The 20,322-nt window shown below is 40.4% G+C and overlaps 1 protein-coding gene across 4 annotated transcripts in view; it reads right to left on the reverse strand.

Annotated features, from left to right (window-relative positions):
• vps13a (vacuolar protein sorting 13 homolog A) overlaps positions 1–20,322 on the reverse strand; it is a 329,586-nt gene that overhangs the window by 87,162 nt on the left and 222,102 nt on the right. For 3 of the 4 annotated variants that reach the window (XM_055633034.1, XM_055633037.1, XM_055633036.1), the window contains exons 52-59: positions 18,404–18,537; positions 17,192–17,330; positions 15,639–15,871; positions 15,232–15,385; positions 8,119–8,265; positions 7,194–7,275; positions 6,423–6,492; positions 3,132–3,243 (exon numbers count right to left, since the gene is read on the reverse strand). In XM_055633034.1, the coding sequence (XP_055489009.1) occupies positions 3,132–3,243; positions 6,423–6,492; positions 7,194–7,275; positions 8,119–8,265; positions 15,232–15,385; positions 15,639–15,871; positions 17,192–17,330; positions 18,404–18,537 (1,071 nt within the window). The remainder of the gene's footprint in view (positions 1–3,131; positions 3,244–6,422; positions 6,493–7,193; positions 7,276–8,118; positions 8,266–15,231; positions 15,386–15,638; positions 15,872–17,191; positions 17,331–18,403; positions 18,538–20,322) is intronic. The other variant, XM_055633035.1, reaches the window with a different exon arrangement.

Below are 20,322 nucleotides of genomic sequence, written 5' to 3' on the forward strand. Positions count from 1 at the left end.
GCAAATGATATGTAACAAAATACTAAACATGACTGCTTTCATTTACATGACATCGCTGTGTCCCAAACATTATGGTGCTCTGAAATGGGGGGACTATGTATAAACAGTTGTAATTTCTACATGGTGAAACGAAAATTTATAAAAATGGCCTTTATTATAATCTGCCAATGTGCACTTTAACCACGCGTGATTTTTTTCTATTACAAATCTCAAATTGTGGAGTGCATAAATAATGATGGGCCTTTGGCCTAAACATTATGGAGGGCACTGTATGCTGGCCCTCATCAGTCAAGGAATTGAGTATAGAAGATGGGTCTCACAAAATTACAGAACTGAAATTTTGAGTAAAGCACAGTGCTGGAGTAACTCAACAGGTCAGGCAGCATCTGTGGAGGGACAGGACACTCGATATTTCGGTCAGAACCCTTCTTCTCGAGTTTGAAGAAGTGTCCCGACCCGAAACATTGTGTCTATTCCCTTCACGGTGCCTGTCCTGTTGAGTTTCTAGAGTACTTGGTGTTTTGATAGTAGTTGGGATGTTATGTTAGTTGTACAAAATGTTGGTGAGGCCACATTTAGAGTGTTATATCCAGTTTTGGTCACCCTGTTACAGGAAAGATCCCATTCAAAAGAGTTATGCGATTGTTGCCAGGACTTGTGGGCTTGAGCTTTTGGGGGAGATTAGACTGGCAAGGACTTTATTCTTTGTAGTGCAGAAGGCTGAGGGGTGATCTTATAAAATCATCAGGGGAATAAACAGGTTGAATGCACACTGTACATGTCACATGGCATAGGAAATCAAGAACTGGAGAGCATTAGTTCAAAGTGAAAGGGGAAAGCCAATGTAACCACTTTTTAAGATAGGAGGGAAAGAGAAAACTGGGAATTATAAACCATTTAGCCTTACATCAGCAGTGGGGCAGATGCTTGAGTCGATTAGTAAAAATGTTAAAGCAGTGTTAGAAAGCTATGACAGGGTCGGTCAAAGGCAGCATGGATTTATGAAGGGGAAATCATGCTCGACTAATCTGGAATTTTCTGAGGAAAGAAGTAGAATGGAAAAGGGAGAGCCAGTGATGTGGTGCATCTGGACTTTCAAAAAGCCATTGACAAGGTCCCACACAAGAGATTAGTGTGCAAAATTAGAGCACATGGATTTGGGGGTAGGGTATTGACATGGATAGAGAACAGATTGGCAGAGGAAGCAAAGAGTAGGAATTAACGGGTCCTTTTCAGAATGGCAGGCAGTCTTCTTCCTCATGTCCGACTATCTTCTATATCACGTCTTTCCGGTCGGTCAGTGACGGTTGACGGTCGGTGGTTGCAGAATTGGCTACTTCAGTCAGTCACTGTGGTACAGTTTCTGTCGTCAGCATTGCCTGGGATGCACCACGTGGAGGCTTCTGCTTGCATCCCATGGCAGGCAGTGACTAGTGAAGCGTTGCAAGACTCGGTGCTGGAATCCAGTTATTTACAATTACAATATTAAGGCTTTAGATGAGGGAATTAAACGTGAAATCTCCAAGTCTGCGCATGACACAAAGCTGGGTTTCAGTGTGAGCTGCGAGGAAGATGCTATGAGGCTGCAGGGTGACTTGGATAGGTTGAGTGAGTGGGCAGATGCATGGCAGATGCAGTATAATGTGGATAAATGTAAGGTTATCCACTTTGGTGGTAGGAACATGAAGGCAGATTATTATCTGAGTGGTGTCAGATTAGGAAAAGGGGATGTGCAACGAAACCTGGGTGTGCTTGTACATCAGTCACTGAAAGTAACCATGCAGGTACAGCAGGCAGAGAAGAAAGCCAATTGCATGTTGGCCTTCATTGTGAGAAGATTTGAATTTAGGAGCAAGGAGGTCCCACCGCGGATGTACAGGGCCCTAGTGAGACAACACCTGGAGTATTATGTACAATTTTGGTCTCGTAATTTGAGGATGAACATTATTATTATTGACGGAGTGCAGAGTAGGTTCAACAGGTTAATTCCTGGGATGGTGAGTGTCATACGATGAAAGAATGGGTCGAGTGGGCTTGTATTCACTGGAATTTTCCAGCATGAGAGGAGATCTCATAGAAACATAAAATTCTTAAAGGATTGGACAGGCTAAATGCAGGAAAAATGTTCCAGATGTTGGGGGAGACCAGAACCACGGGTCACAGTTTAAGAATAAGGGGTCGGCCATTTAGGACTGAGATGGGGAAAAAAGTTTTCACCCAGAGAGTTGTGAATCCGTGGAATTCTCTGCCACAGAAGGCAGTGGAGGCCAATTCACCGGATGATTTCAAGAGGGAGATTTAGCTCTTAGGGCTAAAGGAATCAAGGGATATTGGGAAAAAGCAGGAACGGGGTACTGATTTTAGATGATCAGGCATGATCCTATTGAATGGCGGTGCTGGCTCGAAGGGTCGAATGGCCTACTCCTGCACCTATTTTTCTATGTTTCTATGAAAGATTTTACACAGACCACAGTTAAGTGGCCTCAGCAGTTGTGAGCTCACTTTGAGCACAGTTGGTGGTCTCAGCTGTCGGAGTTCTCCGCGAGAACAGGAGCAATTAAAAAAAGGTAACTCTCAGGTTCACTAATTGGCTAATTAACAGCTGCCAATAAAAAGGTAAACCTAAGTGAAGCAGGCATCGTCAGAGTGGAACTTTGAGGCATATGCTCCATAGGCTTTGGAGGAGGTGACCGCAAGAAAAGGTTTGGTCTGTTGTTTTGGAATGCAACTTGGTCCTGGTGTAGGGTGGATGAAAATTAATGCAGTGGAGTGCTCAGTGTGTGGGATGTGGGAACTCAGAAAGCCAACCAATGTCCATAAGGATTACATCTGAGGGAGGTGTGCTACATGCAGCCCTTTAAAGATTGCATTGGGAAACTGGAGCAGCAGCTGGATGACCTCAGACACGTCTGGGAGGGTGAGAAAATGATAGATAAGTTATTGAGAGGTGGTCACACAGACGGTGAGAAGGAGAATAGATGGGTGACCACCAGGAAAGGGAGTAGGCAGATAGTTAATTCTCCAAGGAAACTAATGAAACATTATAGGCAAATTAAAAATAATATTAATGTGAATATTACACAATTTATTTTTAATTCTTAATCTGTAGGTTATAGATCCCAGCTTTCTACCTTCTGTTCCGCAAGAACAGTATCTGTTGATTGTGCGAAGATTTCCATTACAGCATAAAGAAAGCCAAGATCCAACTTTAGATCCATTTCTTGAATTAAGACTTTGAAATACCTGTAGCAAATATTTAATTGAGAAACATGATTTTAAAATTATTTGGCAGTTAAAATCAATCCAGTTACTGTTATAATTCTGAAAAATACTTCAATCCAACATTGAACATGTATAAAGACATCAATAGATATACATGACTTAAAGATAGTTCCCACAGTTTTGGCTGGCACTCCAATCCATGAACTGTTTTAATTTTCCTCAACAACTCTTTGCAATTACTGAGGACATTAACTTCTTGTATTACATTTTTGTTTTACTTTGTGTACTGCAAGTCTCTTCCATCCCCATATTCATACTACCCATATGTTGCTTTCCACTGTGGATATCTGGTAGTAGGGTTAAAAAGATTTTATCCTTGTGCCAAGAGGTGTTGAGTGGAAAACAGAGTCAAACGGCAGTGTACTTGGATTGGCAAGACCAATTCAAAATGTAACCAAATTTAAAGGCCAAGGATTCAAGCTGCGAATCAGGACTTGAACAAGGAATTTAGGCTGACAAGGGCAGACTACTGAAATGTGCAAAAAACTATTACTAAGATGCGACCTTGTATTAAAATGTATCTAAGATGCCCCATGCCAGATTCTCAGCCACCTTTAACCTTGCCCTGCTCAATTGAGCATCCCACCTGCTTTAAGATGACCACCTTCAATGAAAATCAACATATAAAATACATTTGCACAGATACATGGATAAGAAAGCTCGAGGAATATGGGCCAAATGCAGGAAGGTGGGATTAGTGTAGATGGGGCATCTTGGTTGACGTTGGGCAGAAGAGCCCGTTTCCATGCTGACTCTTGTGTGCCTGAATGACTGGCATCTAGCTTTGAACCCCTCCCCCCCATCATCATGAAGTGCTGAGAGACTGATCATGGCACAAATTAACTCTAGCCTTCCAGACAGCCCTGATCCACTGCAGTTTGTCTACTTTCGCAAAAGGTCATTCACCTGCCCTACTCTCATTGCAGGAACATTTGGATCACAAGGACACCTACACCAGACTCCTATTTATTGATTATAGCTCCACCTTCAACACTTTCATTCCAATAAAACTCATCTCCCAACTCCTTGGCCTGGGAGTCAGCATCCACTTTGCAAATTGATCTTGTGTAATATGATTTGACTGCATAAAAAACAAAGCTTTTGACAGTATCTCAGTATAAGTGATAATAGTGAATTAAAACCAACATCGATCTAGGATCAAGGATCTTAACCATCTGCGCCATGCTTTCTTCTCGCTACTATGGTTGGGCATTACGTACAGAAACCAGAAGTCATACACCGCCACGTTCAGTAACACCTACTTTCCTGCAACTATCTGGTTCTTGAATCAACCTACACAATCCTAAATCAGCAATGGACACTATGGGCCACTTCTCGCACTACCATGAAAGCATTTTCTCACTGTGTTATGTGTTGGGGTCAAGGAAAGAGCGTTCACGTCGCGGCCCTGTTTCCACTAATCTTTCCACCACCATGCACAAGAAACACAGGAAGCGACAAGACAGACACCAATGTATGCAGATGCCGAGAAGCGTGTTCAGCTCTGTCTGAACAACTTCTAATCTTGTGTGTGGACTCGATAAGAAGAAGACTGTGTTATGTGTTAATGTCTTTTGTTTCTGCAGTCTTTTTCTTTTTTAGAAATTGTGCATAATTAATGTAGAATTTATGTAATAATGTAGTGTGTTGTCTGAGTCTACAAACCATCTTGCAGCTGCAATCAAGATTTTCATTGTACCTGCATCTCACCGTATTTGCGCATAAGATAATAAACTCAACTTTACCAAATTATCATTTAAGAATTAGGTATGGTTACTTTGGTGGATAGATATCTGGGCTTCAGCAATAGTTATGGAAAATAGTAATACATTTAAAAAAAAAAAAATAGAGAATAAATTGATGTTATCACCTGAATTCTATCACTGACTTTACTATTTTGAGAGTTTTTTAAATTATTCATTTGAGGAATTCTGTTTTGCCAGTGCCGAGATGCCATCTTTCAACAAATGCTGCTTTGATGTCAAAGGCAGGAACTCTCACTTCACCCCATAAATTTGCTTTTTGGTTCATGAAAAACTCCAATACTCAATTTTATTTGTTTCTATATATTTTCCATCTTGTTTAAGATTAAAATACATAGCAGTGTTAGTTATTAAATATATTCAATTTACAAGGAATGTGATACATTAATTTTAAATTAAAAATGTTTGATATTAGTTTTTTAAATCTCTCCCTCTCCAAAAACACAAGTAAATTGTGTTTTCATAATACACTATTTTAAATTACTCCAATTAATTTGTTAGAAATATTGAGTGGGTCACCATGCATGGCGAGAGGAAAAACTCAATTTCAGGTTGATGGTTCTGCATCACGTCATGGGCCTGAAACATTATCACTCTCCACATACTGCTTTACATGCTGAGTATTTCCAGCATTTTATTTCTATTTTCCAACAGGCTCTGTTTTTTAATGCTTTATGATTATTTACTTTTGTTTATGGTTTCTATATGCATTTTGTTCATATTATTTAAATATGAACCAGCTTGTTTAACTTCAATCAGATTTATGACCTTCAGGCCTAGGCTAGGATATCCAGTTACTGGTGATATCTGCAGCCCACCTTTGTTATCTTTACTCTTGCATACTTTAGCTAAAATGTACCCATTTCATCTTTGTATTTTATTGAAATTTTTAAAAACCGATTTCAAATATGTCACGCAAAAATAATGAAACTCCATTACAAAGGATGACTGTCAATAGCTTGTGTTCAAGAAGGAACTGCAGATGCTGGAAGATCGAAGGTACACAAAATTGCTGGAGAAACTCAGCGGGTGCAGCAGCATCTATGGAGCGAAGGAAATAGGTGACGTTTCGGGCCAAAACCCTTCTTCAGACTGATGGGGGGTGAGTGGGAGAAGGAAGGAAAAAGGGAGGAGGAGGAGCCCGAGGACGGGGGGATGGGAGGAGACAGCTCGAGGGTGAAGGAAGGGGAGGAGGCAGCAAGGGCTAGCAAAATTGGGAGAATTCAACGTTCATGCCATCAGGACGCAAGCTACCCAGGCGGAATATGAGGTGCTGTTCCTCCAATTTCCGGTGTTACTGTCAATAGCTTGTTTGACAATTTCTTAATATCATTAATTTGTTAGCAAGATTAATTTTATGTTATGTTTTTAACTTACCTGAAACGAGATATTGCAGACTGTCCTGCAGATCTTGTCACTATACTAACATCAGCAAACGGTTTTGGTGCTATTACAAAAGAAAGAAAAGATCATATTAGCACATAATATAAAATGTTTTTTCATAGTATTGAATCTCAAATTTACAAAATATCTTTTTCTAAAGGCGTCCTGTGCAACTTCCATTCACTGACTGACCCCACAATCCTTGATCCCCTGATTACCCACTTTGCCAAAGTCTCCAAAATAGGATTAGATTTCCAACTTTAATCGCCTCCTGTCCCATTCCATCTTAATTAATCCTCTACTTAAAATGTCTCCCCTCCTCAAACTGGCAAGCTACAACCACCCCACTACAAAACATAGTTATTTCCCAATCCAATAAACTCAAGTTGTGAACCCCTTCATTTCTCCCCAAAGCAATGGACTCTGATCGCACCAACATCCCCCCACCACTCCCAATCCTTATGAAAACTAGTGCTAGCGTGATGCCATGGATGAGACCAATGTTTGCATCTTAAGGTCAATAATAAAAATTACCTTTACCCAGACCCATTCCAATATCAGTTGAGCTCACAATATGGGTGCACTAGAATTTCTAAGGCAAGTTCCTATGATTACTGAACATGACTTGCTGATCTAGTTTAAAACTACAGGAATTTGAATAATACCAGAATCATAAAATGACAGTTAATTACCCAAATAAAGCTTCAAAAAGAGACGTGTTTTTTAAATACATTTAATAACTTCCCCATTACTTTACCAACCAACCTGAATCCATGGTGATAGACTTGGGGGGAATAATAGGATAAAATGGAAAAGGAAAGATGGCTCCGGAAAGCTGGTTTTGAATCTGAAATGTCAAAAACTAAACATTAATTCGACAAACAAGTATTTTTAATCGTATTTTATCAAAAACAGTTTCCAAAACAAAACACCACATTTGGTTCTTAGAGTTGGTTCTATAGATATTAAAGAAAGCTGCTGCAAGTAAAGAAGCTGACACAATCATCAGCAAAGACTGGAGATTGGTGCTGGAATCTTGAACCTCGACTTAGTCATTCCTTTGAGCAGAAAAAGGCTGGAGAACTTTGCCAAATCAGCATTCAATGAAGATTATATCACATTTCTCTCTCAAAAGCTGATAAGATTTTTTACTCCAGCATTACTGATTGAATTTGGATCATCTGCATTATGTGTTACCTGGTGGCATTTTCAAGCAATCCGCACTTGGCTGGACCCAGTATGGGCGAGACGCCTTCCGGCAGCCCCCGGAGAAGCTGAGGTTCGGAGCCCGCGAATGGGCCCTGGGTCGGCGCCAAGGAGACCCCCCGGAGGATTCCTGGCGATAGTGGAGAGGTCGGTGCGGTGGTCGATGATGGCGCCGACCGACAGATGAGGACGGACTACGTGGAAGGGAGGACGGCACTACCTGGCGTGGGGGGACCATTGTGTGGGAGGGAGAAGAATAATGGACAACTGGTGTAGGCGGACCGCCGTGAGTGGGAGGTAGGGAACAAAGGGGGACCTGGCGCGGGAGTACTTTGTAAGCACCATATGTAATGACTATTTGCATACCTTGAGTGTTCAAGCAAAGAATTTCACTGACGTCACATACGACAATAAAGTATTGATTCATTCATTCATCCATTCATTCATTCATTTCTGCAGACAATTGTGTTGTTATTCAACATACCTGGATCTTGAAAATCTGGAGTCTGAGAGACCTTTGATGAGCTGAGAGTGTGTATTCTAATTTTATAGCTGGCAGATAATTTCTTCTTATTGGCACTTCAGAAGAAGCTAGAAGTTTCATGTCTATGCCACTGGGTGTTAAAAGAGCCTTTGTACAACATAAAAAGGTATGAACTTTCTTGTCCTCAAAACAATAATCACATCCATATAGTCATATGCCATGGATAAGTAAAGGAAATCTGCCATCCTCACCTGGTGTAGCCTACATTTAACTTCATGCATGTGAAATCCCAGTTTAATTCTAGTTGGTAGACAAAAGTGCTGGAGAAACTCAGCGGGTGCAGCAGCATCTATAGAGTGAAGGAAATAGGCAATGTTTCAGGTCGAAACCCTTCTTCAGACTACTGATATCCCTTGATTCTGTTAACCCAAAGAGCTAAATCTAACTTTCTCTTGAAGTCTGAAGAAACGAAACGTTGCCTATTTCCTTCGCTCCATCGCACCCGTTGAGTTAATCCAGCACTTTTGTCTACCTTTGATTTTCCAGCATCTGCAGTTCCTTCTTAAAAACATTAATTCTAGCTGGTATGGATAGCAAATGCTGAACATCCCAGTGACAAATATATCATGGGAATGCAAATCTTACCCTTCAGATCTCTCCTCCACTTCCATATAAAAGAAAAATAAACAGGCATATTCTGAAATATTTACATTGGTCACTTGCTAAAGAGCCATTTTGTAACATCACCGACAATAACCAAGCCTGTTCTAAGCAAACGATTCATTTCATTTACTTTAAAAGTTTGGTTTGAACAAGTAGTGTCTAGTGTCAATGTTGTGGTCGAAGAGGTGCTGAAGGTACTATCATGTATGAAAGTCGACAAATCTCCCCAGATCCGAACATAGAAAATAGGTGCAGGAGTAGACCATTTGGCCCTTCAAGCCGGCACCGCCATTCTACATGATCATGGCTGATCATCCAAAATCAGTACCCCGTTCCTGCTTTTTCCCCATATCCCTTGATTCCGTTAGCCCGAAGAGCTAAATCTAACTCTCTCTTGAAATCCCAGTGAATTGGCCTCCACTGCCTTCTGTGGCAGAGAATTCCACAGATTCACAACTCTCTGGGTGAAAAAGGTTTTTCCTCATCTCAGTCCTTATTCTTAAACTGTGACCCCTGATTCTGGACTCCCCCAACATCGGGGGAAATTTTCCTGCATCTAGCCTGTCCAATCCTGAAATAATTTTATATGTTTCTATAAGATACCCTCTCATCAATGAATACTAGCCCAGTCGACTCAATCGTTCATCATACGTCAGTCCCACCATTCCAGGAATTATTCACATCGAAGCTCACACTGCCACCCAGCTTTGTGTCATCTGCAAACTTGGAGATGTCAAATTTAATTCCCTCGTCTAAATCGTTAATATATATTGTAAATGACTGGGGTTCCAGCACCGAACTTTAGGGCACACCACGAGTCATTGCCTGACATTCTGAAAAGGACCCGTTAATTCCTACTCTTTGCTTCCTGTCTGCCAACCAGTTCTCTATCCATGTGACCCCTACCCCCAATACCATGTGCTCTAATTTTGCATACTAATCTCTGTGTGGGACCTTGTCAAAGGCTTTTTGTAAGTCCAGATACATCACATCCACTGGCTCTCCCTTATCCATTCTATTTGTCACAACATCAAAACATTCCAGAAGATTAGTCAAGCATGATTTCCCTTTCATAAATCCCTGCTGACTTTGAACGATCCTGTTACTGCTTTCCAAATGCGCTGCTATTAAATCTTTAATATTTCACTCGAGCATCTTCCCCACTACTAAAGGCTAACTGGTCTATAATTCCCTGTTTTCTCTCTCCCTCCTTTCTTGAAAAGTGGTTACATTGGCTTTCATCTCTCACATTACATTGGATTACATTAGCTACCCTCCAGTCCACAGGAACTGATTCATAGTCTATAGAACATTGGAAAATGATCACCAATGTATCCAAGATATCTAGGGCCACTTTCATGAGTACTCTGGGATGCAGACCATCAGGCCCTGGGGATTTATCTGCCTTCAGTCCCAACAGTTTACCAAACACAATTTCCTGACTGTGGTCTGAAGAAGGGTTTCGGCCCGAAACATTGCCTATTTCCTTCGCTCCATAGATGCTGCTGCACCCGCTGAGTTTATCCAGCATTTTTGTGTACCTACAATTTCCTGACTAATGTGGATTCCCTTCAGTTCCTCCCTCCCACTAGATCCTCGGTCACTATGTATTTCTGGGAGATTGTTTGTGTCTTCCTTAATGAAGACAGAACGAAAGTACTTGTTTAACTGTTCTGCAATTTCCTTGTTTCCCATTATAAATTCACCTGTTTCTGACTGAAAGGGAACTACGTTTGTCTTCACTAATCGTTTCATCTTCACATATCTAAAGTGGCTTTTACAGTCAGTTTTTATATTCCCCACAAGCTTTCTTTCATGCTCTATTGTCCCCCTCATAATTATCTCTCCTCTGTTGAATTCTAAATTTCTCCCAGTCCTCCGGGTTGCTGCTTCCTCTGGCCAATTTATATGCCTCTTCCTTCGATTTAACACAATCCCTAATTTCCTTCATTAGCCACGGTTGAGCCGCCTTCTCCATTTAATTTTGCTGCCAGACAGGGATGAACAATTGTTGTAATTCATCCATGCAATCTTTAAATCGCCAGTATGGGTGTTGTGGGCCGAAGGGACTGGTTTCCAGAGGGCTAGAATGGACATTGTGGGCCGAATGGATGGTTGGGCTGGCAGCTCAGTCACTCAAGCCTGGTGGTCTGGCAGCTCAGTCACACAGGCCTGGTGGGCTGGCAGCTCAGAAACTGCCAGAAATTCTGCCCAAAACAGGTGAGAGACTGAGAGAAAAGGGGGAGAGGGTGGAGAATCAATTTTAGACATTTTTCATCTTTTTCTGCAGATCATAGCAATGAAAGTGGAAAGTCCATCCTGGCCTGGAACTCACAGGGAGCCAATGACGGGAAGAAAAAAAATACTGGGGTGAGGTTTAATACTTGCAGGGGGAATACTTACTGATGGGCCGAAGGGGCCTCTTGGGCTAGTTGAGGCCAGATGGGCCAAAGGGGCTCTTTTAAAAAAATAAATCAGAGTGATATCTCAGTGAAAGGCACTTTTTCTGTACTTTTCCTGGCCTGGCATGGGCCTTTTGGGCCAAAATGCTCATCCTAGGCTAATAGGGGCATTTTGGAAAAAGGGACTGGTTTCTCGGCTAATAGGGGCCTTGTGGACCGAAATTAGTGGTTTCAGGCAGGCCAAACAACTCATTTCATTTCATTTCCATTTCAATTTCAAGCACAGGGCAGGCCAAACAACTAGTTTCATTTCCATTTCCATTTTCATTTTAAGCACAGGGCAGGCCAAACAACTCAATTCATTTTCATTTAGATTGCAGTTTCAAGCACAGGGCAGGCCAAATAACTCATTTAATTTTCAATTCATTTCCATTTCCATTGCAGTTTCAAGCAGAGAGCAGGCCAAACAACTCATTGCATTTTCTTTTCATTTCCATTTCCATTGCAGTTTCAAGCAGAGAGCAGGCCAAACAACTCACTGCATTTTCATTTCATTTTCATTTCAGTTTCAAGCACAAGGCAGGCCAAACAACTGATTGCATTTTCATTTCATTTCCATTTCCATTGCATTGCAGTTTCAAGCAGAGGCACAGGGCAGGCCAAGCTCATCATTTTCATTCATTTCCATTTCCATTTTCAAGCACAGGGCAGGCCAAACAGCTCATTTATTTTCATTTCATTTCATTGTCCATTGTAGTATCAAGCACAGGGCAGGCCAAACAGCTAATCATTGCATTTTTGCATTTCAAGCATTTCCAAACAACTTTTTTTTTTTTTTTGCAAGTACATTTTCCATTTTGACTAACTGACGTAGTACAGTAAGAAGGGGGTTACAATAATACACATCAGATATCATTTTTTTACATTTATTTTTCATTGATCGGACCACTTTGTTTTGGCCAAAAATCGAGCTTTAAAAAAAGATAGAACAGGAAGTAAAGATAGTAAGGAAAGTGAGCAAGAATCGTGAAGGTGCAGGGAAGTGTTGGGGGAAAAGAAAGCCCAGTAAATTGGCTTAGGAAGGAAGTAGAGGGTGAGAGAAGGAAGTAAAGAAAGGAAACTAAGACCCTAGAAAGAAAAGGAAAAAAAAGGAAAAACAATCGCTCTATTGTAACACAAAACTCGCAAAAAAGGATATACCAACCGTGTTTTTAAATTTTTTTTTATTATATACCCCCCGTTACCAGATCCTGGTACCATTTATATTTTAAATTACTATTGAAATTCATTTCATTTCCATTGCAGTTTCAAGCAGAGGGCAATTAATTCAGGTCAAATGGGTTAGTTAGCAATAACGTGCCCCCTGAGAAGAGTGACCATAATGGTTGAAGTTCTTTCATTAGATGAGAGAGCACATTAATTCAGAAACAATGGTTCTGAACTTGAAAGGTAACATCCATTGCATCAAAAGAATAAATCAGGGAAGGTAGTAATAACAAGGGAAATCAGGGATAGTATCAAAGCATTGCATTTTCATTTCATTATTTCCATTTCCATTGCAGTTTCAAAAGCACAGAGCAGGCCAAACAGCTCATTGCATTTTCATTTCATTTCCATTTCCATTGTAGTATCAAGCACAGGGCAGGCCAAACAGCTAATTGCATTTTCATTTAATTTCCATTTCCATTGCAGTTTCAAGCACAGGGCAGGCCAAACAACTCATTGCGTTTTCATTAAGGGCTAACAAATCATTTATTGCAAGTACATTGCAATAAACCCTCGCGATCTTCCAGAGTGACTAACTCATGTCCAGGCATCCGGGGTTTTATAGTCCTGCTCCCCCCCCCCCGCCGCCCCCCCAGAAGGGGCGTTACCTTCATCATGGTGATTGACAGGCGTGAGGACCAATCAGCTGATCTCAAGATTTTTTAAATACTCATAACTTTTTTTATTTTTCATTGACCGGAAAAATCCTCGGGGCTGTCTCAGCGGAGGACTGAGAGTAAGATGGCCAAAAATCATAGTGATATAGGGTAGCGATTTTTCTGAAATCAATATACAGCGCAGACAGGAAGTGGTCAAGATGAGACTTTTAGTTAGATAGATAGATATGGATTTCAGCACAGCATTCGACAAGGTGCCGCATGGTAGGCAGCTCTGGAAGGTTAGATTGCATGGGATGCAAGGAGTGATAGCTAAATGGACAGTAAATTGGCTTCATGGAAGGAAGTACAGGGTGATGGTGGAAGGTTGCTTCTCGGATTGGAGGTCTGACTAGTGAGTGGTGTGCCTCAGGGTTCGGTGCTGGGACCGTTACTGTTTGTCATCTATATCAAGATTTGGACGAGAACACATATGACAAGATTAGCAAGTTTGCAGATAGTGAAGATGATTGTGAAAAATTGCAGCAGGTTCTTGATTGATTAGCCAGGTGGGCTGAGGAATGGTTAATGATTTCAATACAGAGATATGTGGGGTGTTTCATTTTGGGAAGTCTAACATGCAAGGACCTACACAGTAAATGATGGGGCTCTGGGGAGTGTTGTAGAGCAGAGTGATCTTGGAGTGCAAGTGCATGGTTCCTGGAAGGTGAAATTGCAGGTAGATCGGGTGGTCAAAAAGGGGTTTGGTACATTGTCTTTCATCAGTCGGAGTATTGAGTAGGAATTCCCATTCCTTCTCTCCAGAGATGCTGCCTGTCCCGCTGAGTTATTCTAGCTTTTTGTGGCTATCTTCAGTTCAAACCAGCATCTGCAGTTCCTTCCTACACATATTGAGTAGAGAGGTTGGGAGGTCATGTTGCAGTTGTATAAGACGTTGGTGAGGCCGCATTTAGAGTATTGTGTTCAGTTCTGGGCACCATGTTATATAAAAGATGTCGTCTAGCTGGAAAGGGTACAGAGAAGATTTGCAAGGATGTTGCCAGGGCTAGAGGGTCTGAGCTATAGAGAGAGGTTGAGTAGGCTGGGACTCTATTCCTTGGAGCGCAGGAGGATGCTGGGTGATCTTATTGAGGTGTATAATATCATGAAAGCGGAAATAGATCAGGTAGATGCACAGCGTACCTTGCCCAGAGTAGGTGATTCGAGGACCAGAGGACATAGGTTTAAGGGAAAAATATTTAATAGGAATCCGAGGGTTAACTTTTTCACACAAAGGATGGAGGGTGTATGGAACAAGCTGCCCGAGGAGGTAATTGAGGCAGGGACTATCCCAACATTTAAGAAACAGTTAAGCTCCAGGTACATGGATAAGACAGGTTTGGAGGGATATGGACCAAACGTGAGCAGGTGGGACTAGTGTAGCTGGGACATGTTGGCGATGTGGACAAGTTGGGCCGAAGGGCCCGTTTCCACACTTTATGACCTATGACTTTAAGTAGGTAAACCAGAGATGCTCACATCAGAAATATTCTCCACTAACAAGGATGCACCATCTATTTTTCTGGTAGTATTACATAATAAAAGGCCTGGACAGAGTGGATGTTTCCACGAGTGGGAGAGTCTAGGACCAGAGGTCATAGCCTCAGAATTAAAGGACATTCCTTTAGGAAGGAGATGAGGAGGAATTTCTTTAGTCGGAGGGTGGTGAATCTGTGGAATTTATTGCCACAGAAGATCGTGGAGGCCAAGTCAATGGATCTTTTTAAGGCTGAGGTAGATAGATTCTTGATTAGTGCTGATGTCAGGGGTTATGAAGAGAAGGCAGGAGAATGGGGTTGAGGGAAAGAAAGATCAGTCATGATCGAATGGCAGTAGACTTGATGGGCCGAATGGCCTAATTCTGCTCCTATCACTTATGAAAATCAGTCTAGTTTTCCATTCTCCATTATTCGTGATCTACTTGAACCAAGATGGGAACCACAAGGCTATGCATTTCTCTATATATTAATATATTGATTAACATATGGGAAGAGCTGGTTGTACTGATTACAAGATTAAACACACGCTCAGGAAAATTAAAAGACATTTGCAAAGCACGAGGAATTTGCTTGCTATCACTATATATTTCGTATTCCACGTTAGTGTCAATATAATTAACAACATACCTGAAATTCACAAGGAAGTTCAGCAACGTGGCTTTCAAGAGGCGAGGTTCCCATGTACTCTTTATAAACCTTTTCCAGCTGACCTGATTGCTTCCTAGTCATTTGTTTCCAACGCGATTTGATTTTGGGTTTACTTTCCCAAACAACATCAGAACTGAAATATAAACAGTAATAAATAAGTTTAGCCCAGCAAATTAATAATGCAGAAGTGAGTCATTTTGACAGTTCTCATCATATTTGCCTTTTTAAAAAAAATTTGTTTAAAACAATTATTCAAGAGTAATATTTTCAACCAGCTTAGAAATGATCTGTAATAAAAATAAATTAAGTATTAGAAACTATGTGAAATCTGATGGTTAGGGTCAGCAACAAATTATATTTTACAAAATTATATTTAAAACATTCACCTAGTGATACCAATGTAGATCACTTCTTGCTTTGTCGAATTGTCAACCAATGAAATTCCTAAGTTCCTTAAGGACAAGATAATTTCCTGTTCCACCATTTCTGCTGTGTCACTTTTTTGGACGAGTCTGAATATTCCCTCATCATCAGTAAACAGAATGATTCTCTGCAGACCCTCAAAGAAGGACGCAATATACAAATCCTCATTATCGATAGACAACGGAAAAAAAGTGTCCTGAAAGTAAAACAGAAGATCTAAGTATTGTATTCTTATGGCAAGTGTAAAAATACATCGGCCATATTTATAATTACGTTTCAAGGGGTTAAACTAAGCGCAGAAACAACAAATGAGGGAAAGGCAAACAAGTGCTGGAAAAGTAAAAAACCTCAAACAGCTAAAACATTTAAAATTTAACTGTAACTATTCAAGGAATGCAGTGTCAAAGTGAAAGCTCTGACACGCTAAACCTTTTAGCCTGAATCTTTTCAGATGAAACAACTAATGTACACCACAAAATTGATGCAATAGTCAAGACACAGATGAGCTAGAGTTAACATAGAAAATAGGTGCAGGAGTAGGCCATTCGGCCCTTCGAGCCTGCACCGCCATTCGATATGATCATGGCTGATCATCCAACTCAGTATCCCATCCCAGCCTTCTCTCCATACCCCCTGATCCCTTTAGCCACAAGGGCCACATCTAACTCCCTCTTAAATATAGCCAATGAACTGGCCTCAACTACCTTCTGTGGCAGAGAATTCCACAGATTCACCACTCTCTGTGTAAAAAATGATTTTCTCATCTCGGTCCTAAAAGACTTCCCTCTTATCCTTAAACTGTGACCCCTAGTTCTGGACTTCCCCAACATCGGGAATAATCTTCCTGCATCTAGCCTGTCCAACCCCTTAAGAATTTTGTGTTTCTATAAGATTTAAGGAAAAGGGACATTGTCTCTTTTTTGAATAGATCATGGATGAGCGCTAATCGTTTCCTTAAGCTTCAAGGAGTGTAAAACAGGATTTGTGTGAAGGCCTTGTAATTCATATTGCGATAATACTCAGACATTTAACTGTTTTACAACCTTATGAAATTGCTCATTGTCAATCTTGTTCCTGGGGAGTTGGCATCATTCCTCTCCCCTCAAATTGTCCGTACGTAATCCCAACCACTGTATAGAATGGATTGCTTGATCTTAAGGTACACTCCATCCATAGCTCCTCAACTCTCTCCAGATTCAGAAACAAACACAGAACTTAAAACAACTTATGGAATACACGGACAAACTGTGAAGTCAGATGCACATGCATTTGCTCTGCAGAGATTTCTCAACTTCTGCTCAATATGCAGGTGTGCATTACTGGAAGACAATGACAAATGCACTGCAGCAAGTGGCGCTTGCAACGAGACATGAACATATACGTCCACTGTTATAAGATTTTGTACTAAAACATAACTGGAACAGGCACACAATACATGATAACAATACAAAATTGGAATTAAAGTGAAAAAAAGACATAAATAGAAATCTTATGCAAAAATATTCTATATTCTTACCTCTACTGCACTTAGCTCTTTTACCGCATCCTCACATTGACAACCGAGCGTCAGCAGCCTTGATCCTGTGGGATCTTCCCAGGAATAGTAAGTTGCTTTACCTGGCTCCAATTCATGTGGCTTTATAGTTGAATTGCTGCTAATAAATTATGAATTTGTAATGTCAAGAATTAAGTTTGATAAACTGCTTCAAATTACTGAAGTTATCTCAGAGGAGGTTGAACACCAAATAAATACATTTTGACATTGATACTTTCCATTACATTGCTAAAATAGAATTCTGAGAACTGACGGCATGACGGTGGAAGGGGTACAAATTCAATCGTCAGACACAAGGATCTAACCGCATCCCCAACGTTTGAACTATTTATACTTCAAGGCAGATAGAGATCACAGCAATTTGGAGACATGGTCCAAGTCAAAACAAGTCAATAAGGGTATTAGAAAATGGACAATACCAGAACAGAAGAGGAAAGATTCAGTTTCTCCCAGTCCTTCTGTTGGCATACCAAAGCACTTCTTCCCCAACTCTGTCAACATGCCCCAAACACAAATACCCATCAAATACTTAATCCTTCCTTAAAAACCTGGAATTGCAGGATTCCCACACCATCCCCAGTTGCTGAGCAAAACTTCCATCTACACTTTGATTTGCCAACTATTCTGCTATCCGACTTTGCTTCCAGATCTAAAACAGTCCCAGATTTTTTTTTTAAATGTCAGAAATATAGTTCAAATACCTACTACCTCATTTCCTTTTCAATCACCTTTTTAAAATGATGGGTCGTTAAAGATCAGTTCTATTTGATTGGATAAGTATTGGGGGACAGTAATTAATCCTATAATCTCAATTGGTGCAAGCCACAAGTTCTTCCCAAAAAGATATTGTCCGATTTAATCAATACATATTTCAATGAAGAACAAATTTTCCAAATGTTGTGATCCCTCTCTGAATGAAATTGATATGCCACAGGTATCACTTGCAGCAATGTTTGAGTATAAAATATTCCAACTACAATAATTAGCAGCAATTTCTAGAGTACGTACATTTATTCTAATATTCACCCATCGCACAAATGTACACGGCCAATAATTTTTAAATAGAATAATTATGACTTAAGTCACCCAATCTTTTCAAATGCAATTCTTTCTAAATATGAAATTTTATTCAGTAATGATTGTCACTCAAGTGATCTTCATACATAAAGATACCTCTGATGATATTCCACTATTTTTGCCTCTGTGTGGTTAATAATGAGGAATGGAGCAGCCCCTTCATGGTAATCCTTAAAAGTAACCAAGGTAGAATGTTCTGCCAAGTGTACTTCCACTATGATGCCTCCAATCTATAACATATAAAAGGCAATCAGAAGCAATCAGTGTTGTGAAACACCTAATTTAAATACAAATTCCAAACACACCAAGTATAGAAATGGAGCTCTAGATCTTATTGGATTGACGGTCACGTTGCGTCAATGGTCGTATATCTACAAGCACAGTGAGATACAGGTACAATGAAAATCTTGCTTGCAGCAACATTTAGGTCTCAGACTCAGAACACACCTAAACAAATTATAAATAAATTACACATAAATTCAACAAGACAGTGAAAATAAAAAATCTGCAAAATAACAAAACTTTGGTGTAAAACGCAATTTAAAAGCAAGGCCATAGAAGTGTAAGAGTTGTGTTCCATTGCCGATGTAGGATTAGGGATGTATTGGTTGGTTCAAGATTCTGATGGTTCTAGAAAAGTGGTTGATCCTGAACCTTGTGCCGTGGGACTTCAGGCTTCTGTCCTTTCTGCCCAATGGACACAGTGAGAATTAGAGGGATGTCCCAGATGGTGGGGAACCTTGATGATAGATGTTGCCTTCTTTAGACAGCACCTCTTGTTGATGCTTCAGTTAATGGGGTGGACAGTACTTGCGATGCACCAGGCTAAATCCACCACTCTCTGCAGTCTCTTGCTAATGAAGTTGAAGCTGTGAACTCTCTCTGCTGCTGACCCACCAAAGAATAAAGGCATGTGGTCTCCTGACTTTCCCTTTCAGAAATCGATGATTAGTTCCTTAGTTGTTGATGTTGAGAGGGAGAATGTTGTTGTGACATCATTCAACCACATATTTCTCTCCTGCAAGTTGGTATATCACCATTTGTGATTCAGCCAACAACGTTGGTGAACTTACAGATGGCATTGAAGCTGTACTTATCTGCATAATCATGACTAAGAAGAGAGTAGGGCACAGTCAAAGCAAACAGTTCTGAGGCGAGGACAGCAATTCATGACGTATTTAGAAACAAATGTACACTAAATTAATATTGGAGTCAAAATTCAGCTTTTAACAGTCTTCTTAGTTGAGTTAACAAATGAGAAATAGGTCTGCCATAAGTGATATAAAGAGCCGAAATAAGCCATGCCTTCCATTGAATCTGCCCTGTCATTTAACAGGATTGTGGCTGATCTTTATCTCAAACACCAATTTCCTGCCCTGCCCCAAAACCCCTGATTTCTTTAATATCCAGAAATGTTTTGAAAGCAATCAATGACTGAACGTCTGTAGCTTTTCAAAGAGAATTGCAAAGATTCACCACCAGAGGACATTTCTCATATCTGTGGAAAATGGCCTATTCCTTTTTTGACCAATGCCCCTTGGTTTTAAATTACTAAGTTAGGTGAAATATCATTGCCATACAAACACTCCCAATCCTTCTGACAATTTGTGTTTGTTTCAATGAGCTCAGCCCCATTTTTCTAACTCCAGTAAATAAACAGCCAATCTCTGGAAGCAGTCTGAATCTTTGCAACGCTCCCTTGAAAGTAATTATACCTCTTATGCATGTAAGAAACAACACAATTTTCCAAATATGGCATCACCAAAGTAATATAATTTTATTAAGATATCTTTGCCCTTGTATTCAAATCTTACAGCAATAAAGGCACAATCACATTAATTAATAAGATTTCAAATACTACAGACAAATGCACAGCAATATCTGAAAAAATGAGCACAATGCAAATAAATGCTGGCCTCTAATCAAATTGACACAGGTGTTTTAATCTTCTAGGGATGAAAAAAAGAAAAGCAAGTTTCCTGAATTTAAGCACTCTTGTTTCTCCTGGTCTTTCA

The sequence above is a fragment of the Leucoraja erinacea genome, chromosome 3 (genome assembly GCF_028641065.1).
Source record: "Leucoraja erinacea ecotype New England chromosome 3, Leri_hhj_1, whole genome shotgun sequence".
Lineage (NCBI taxonomy): Eukaryota > Metazoa > Chordata > Chondrichthyes > Rajiformes > Rajidae > Leucoraja > Leucoraja erinaceus.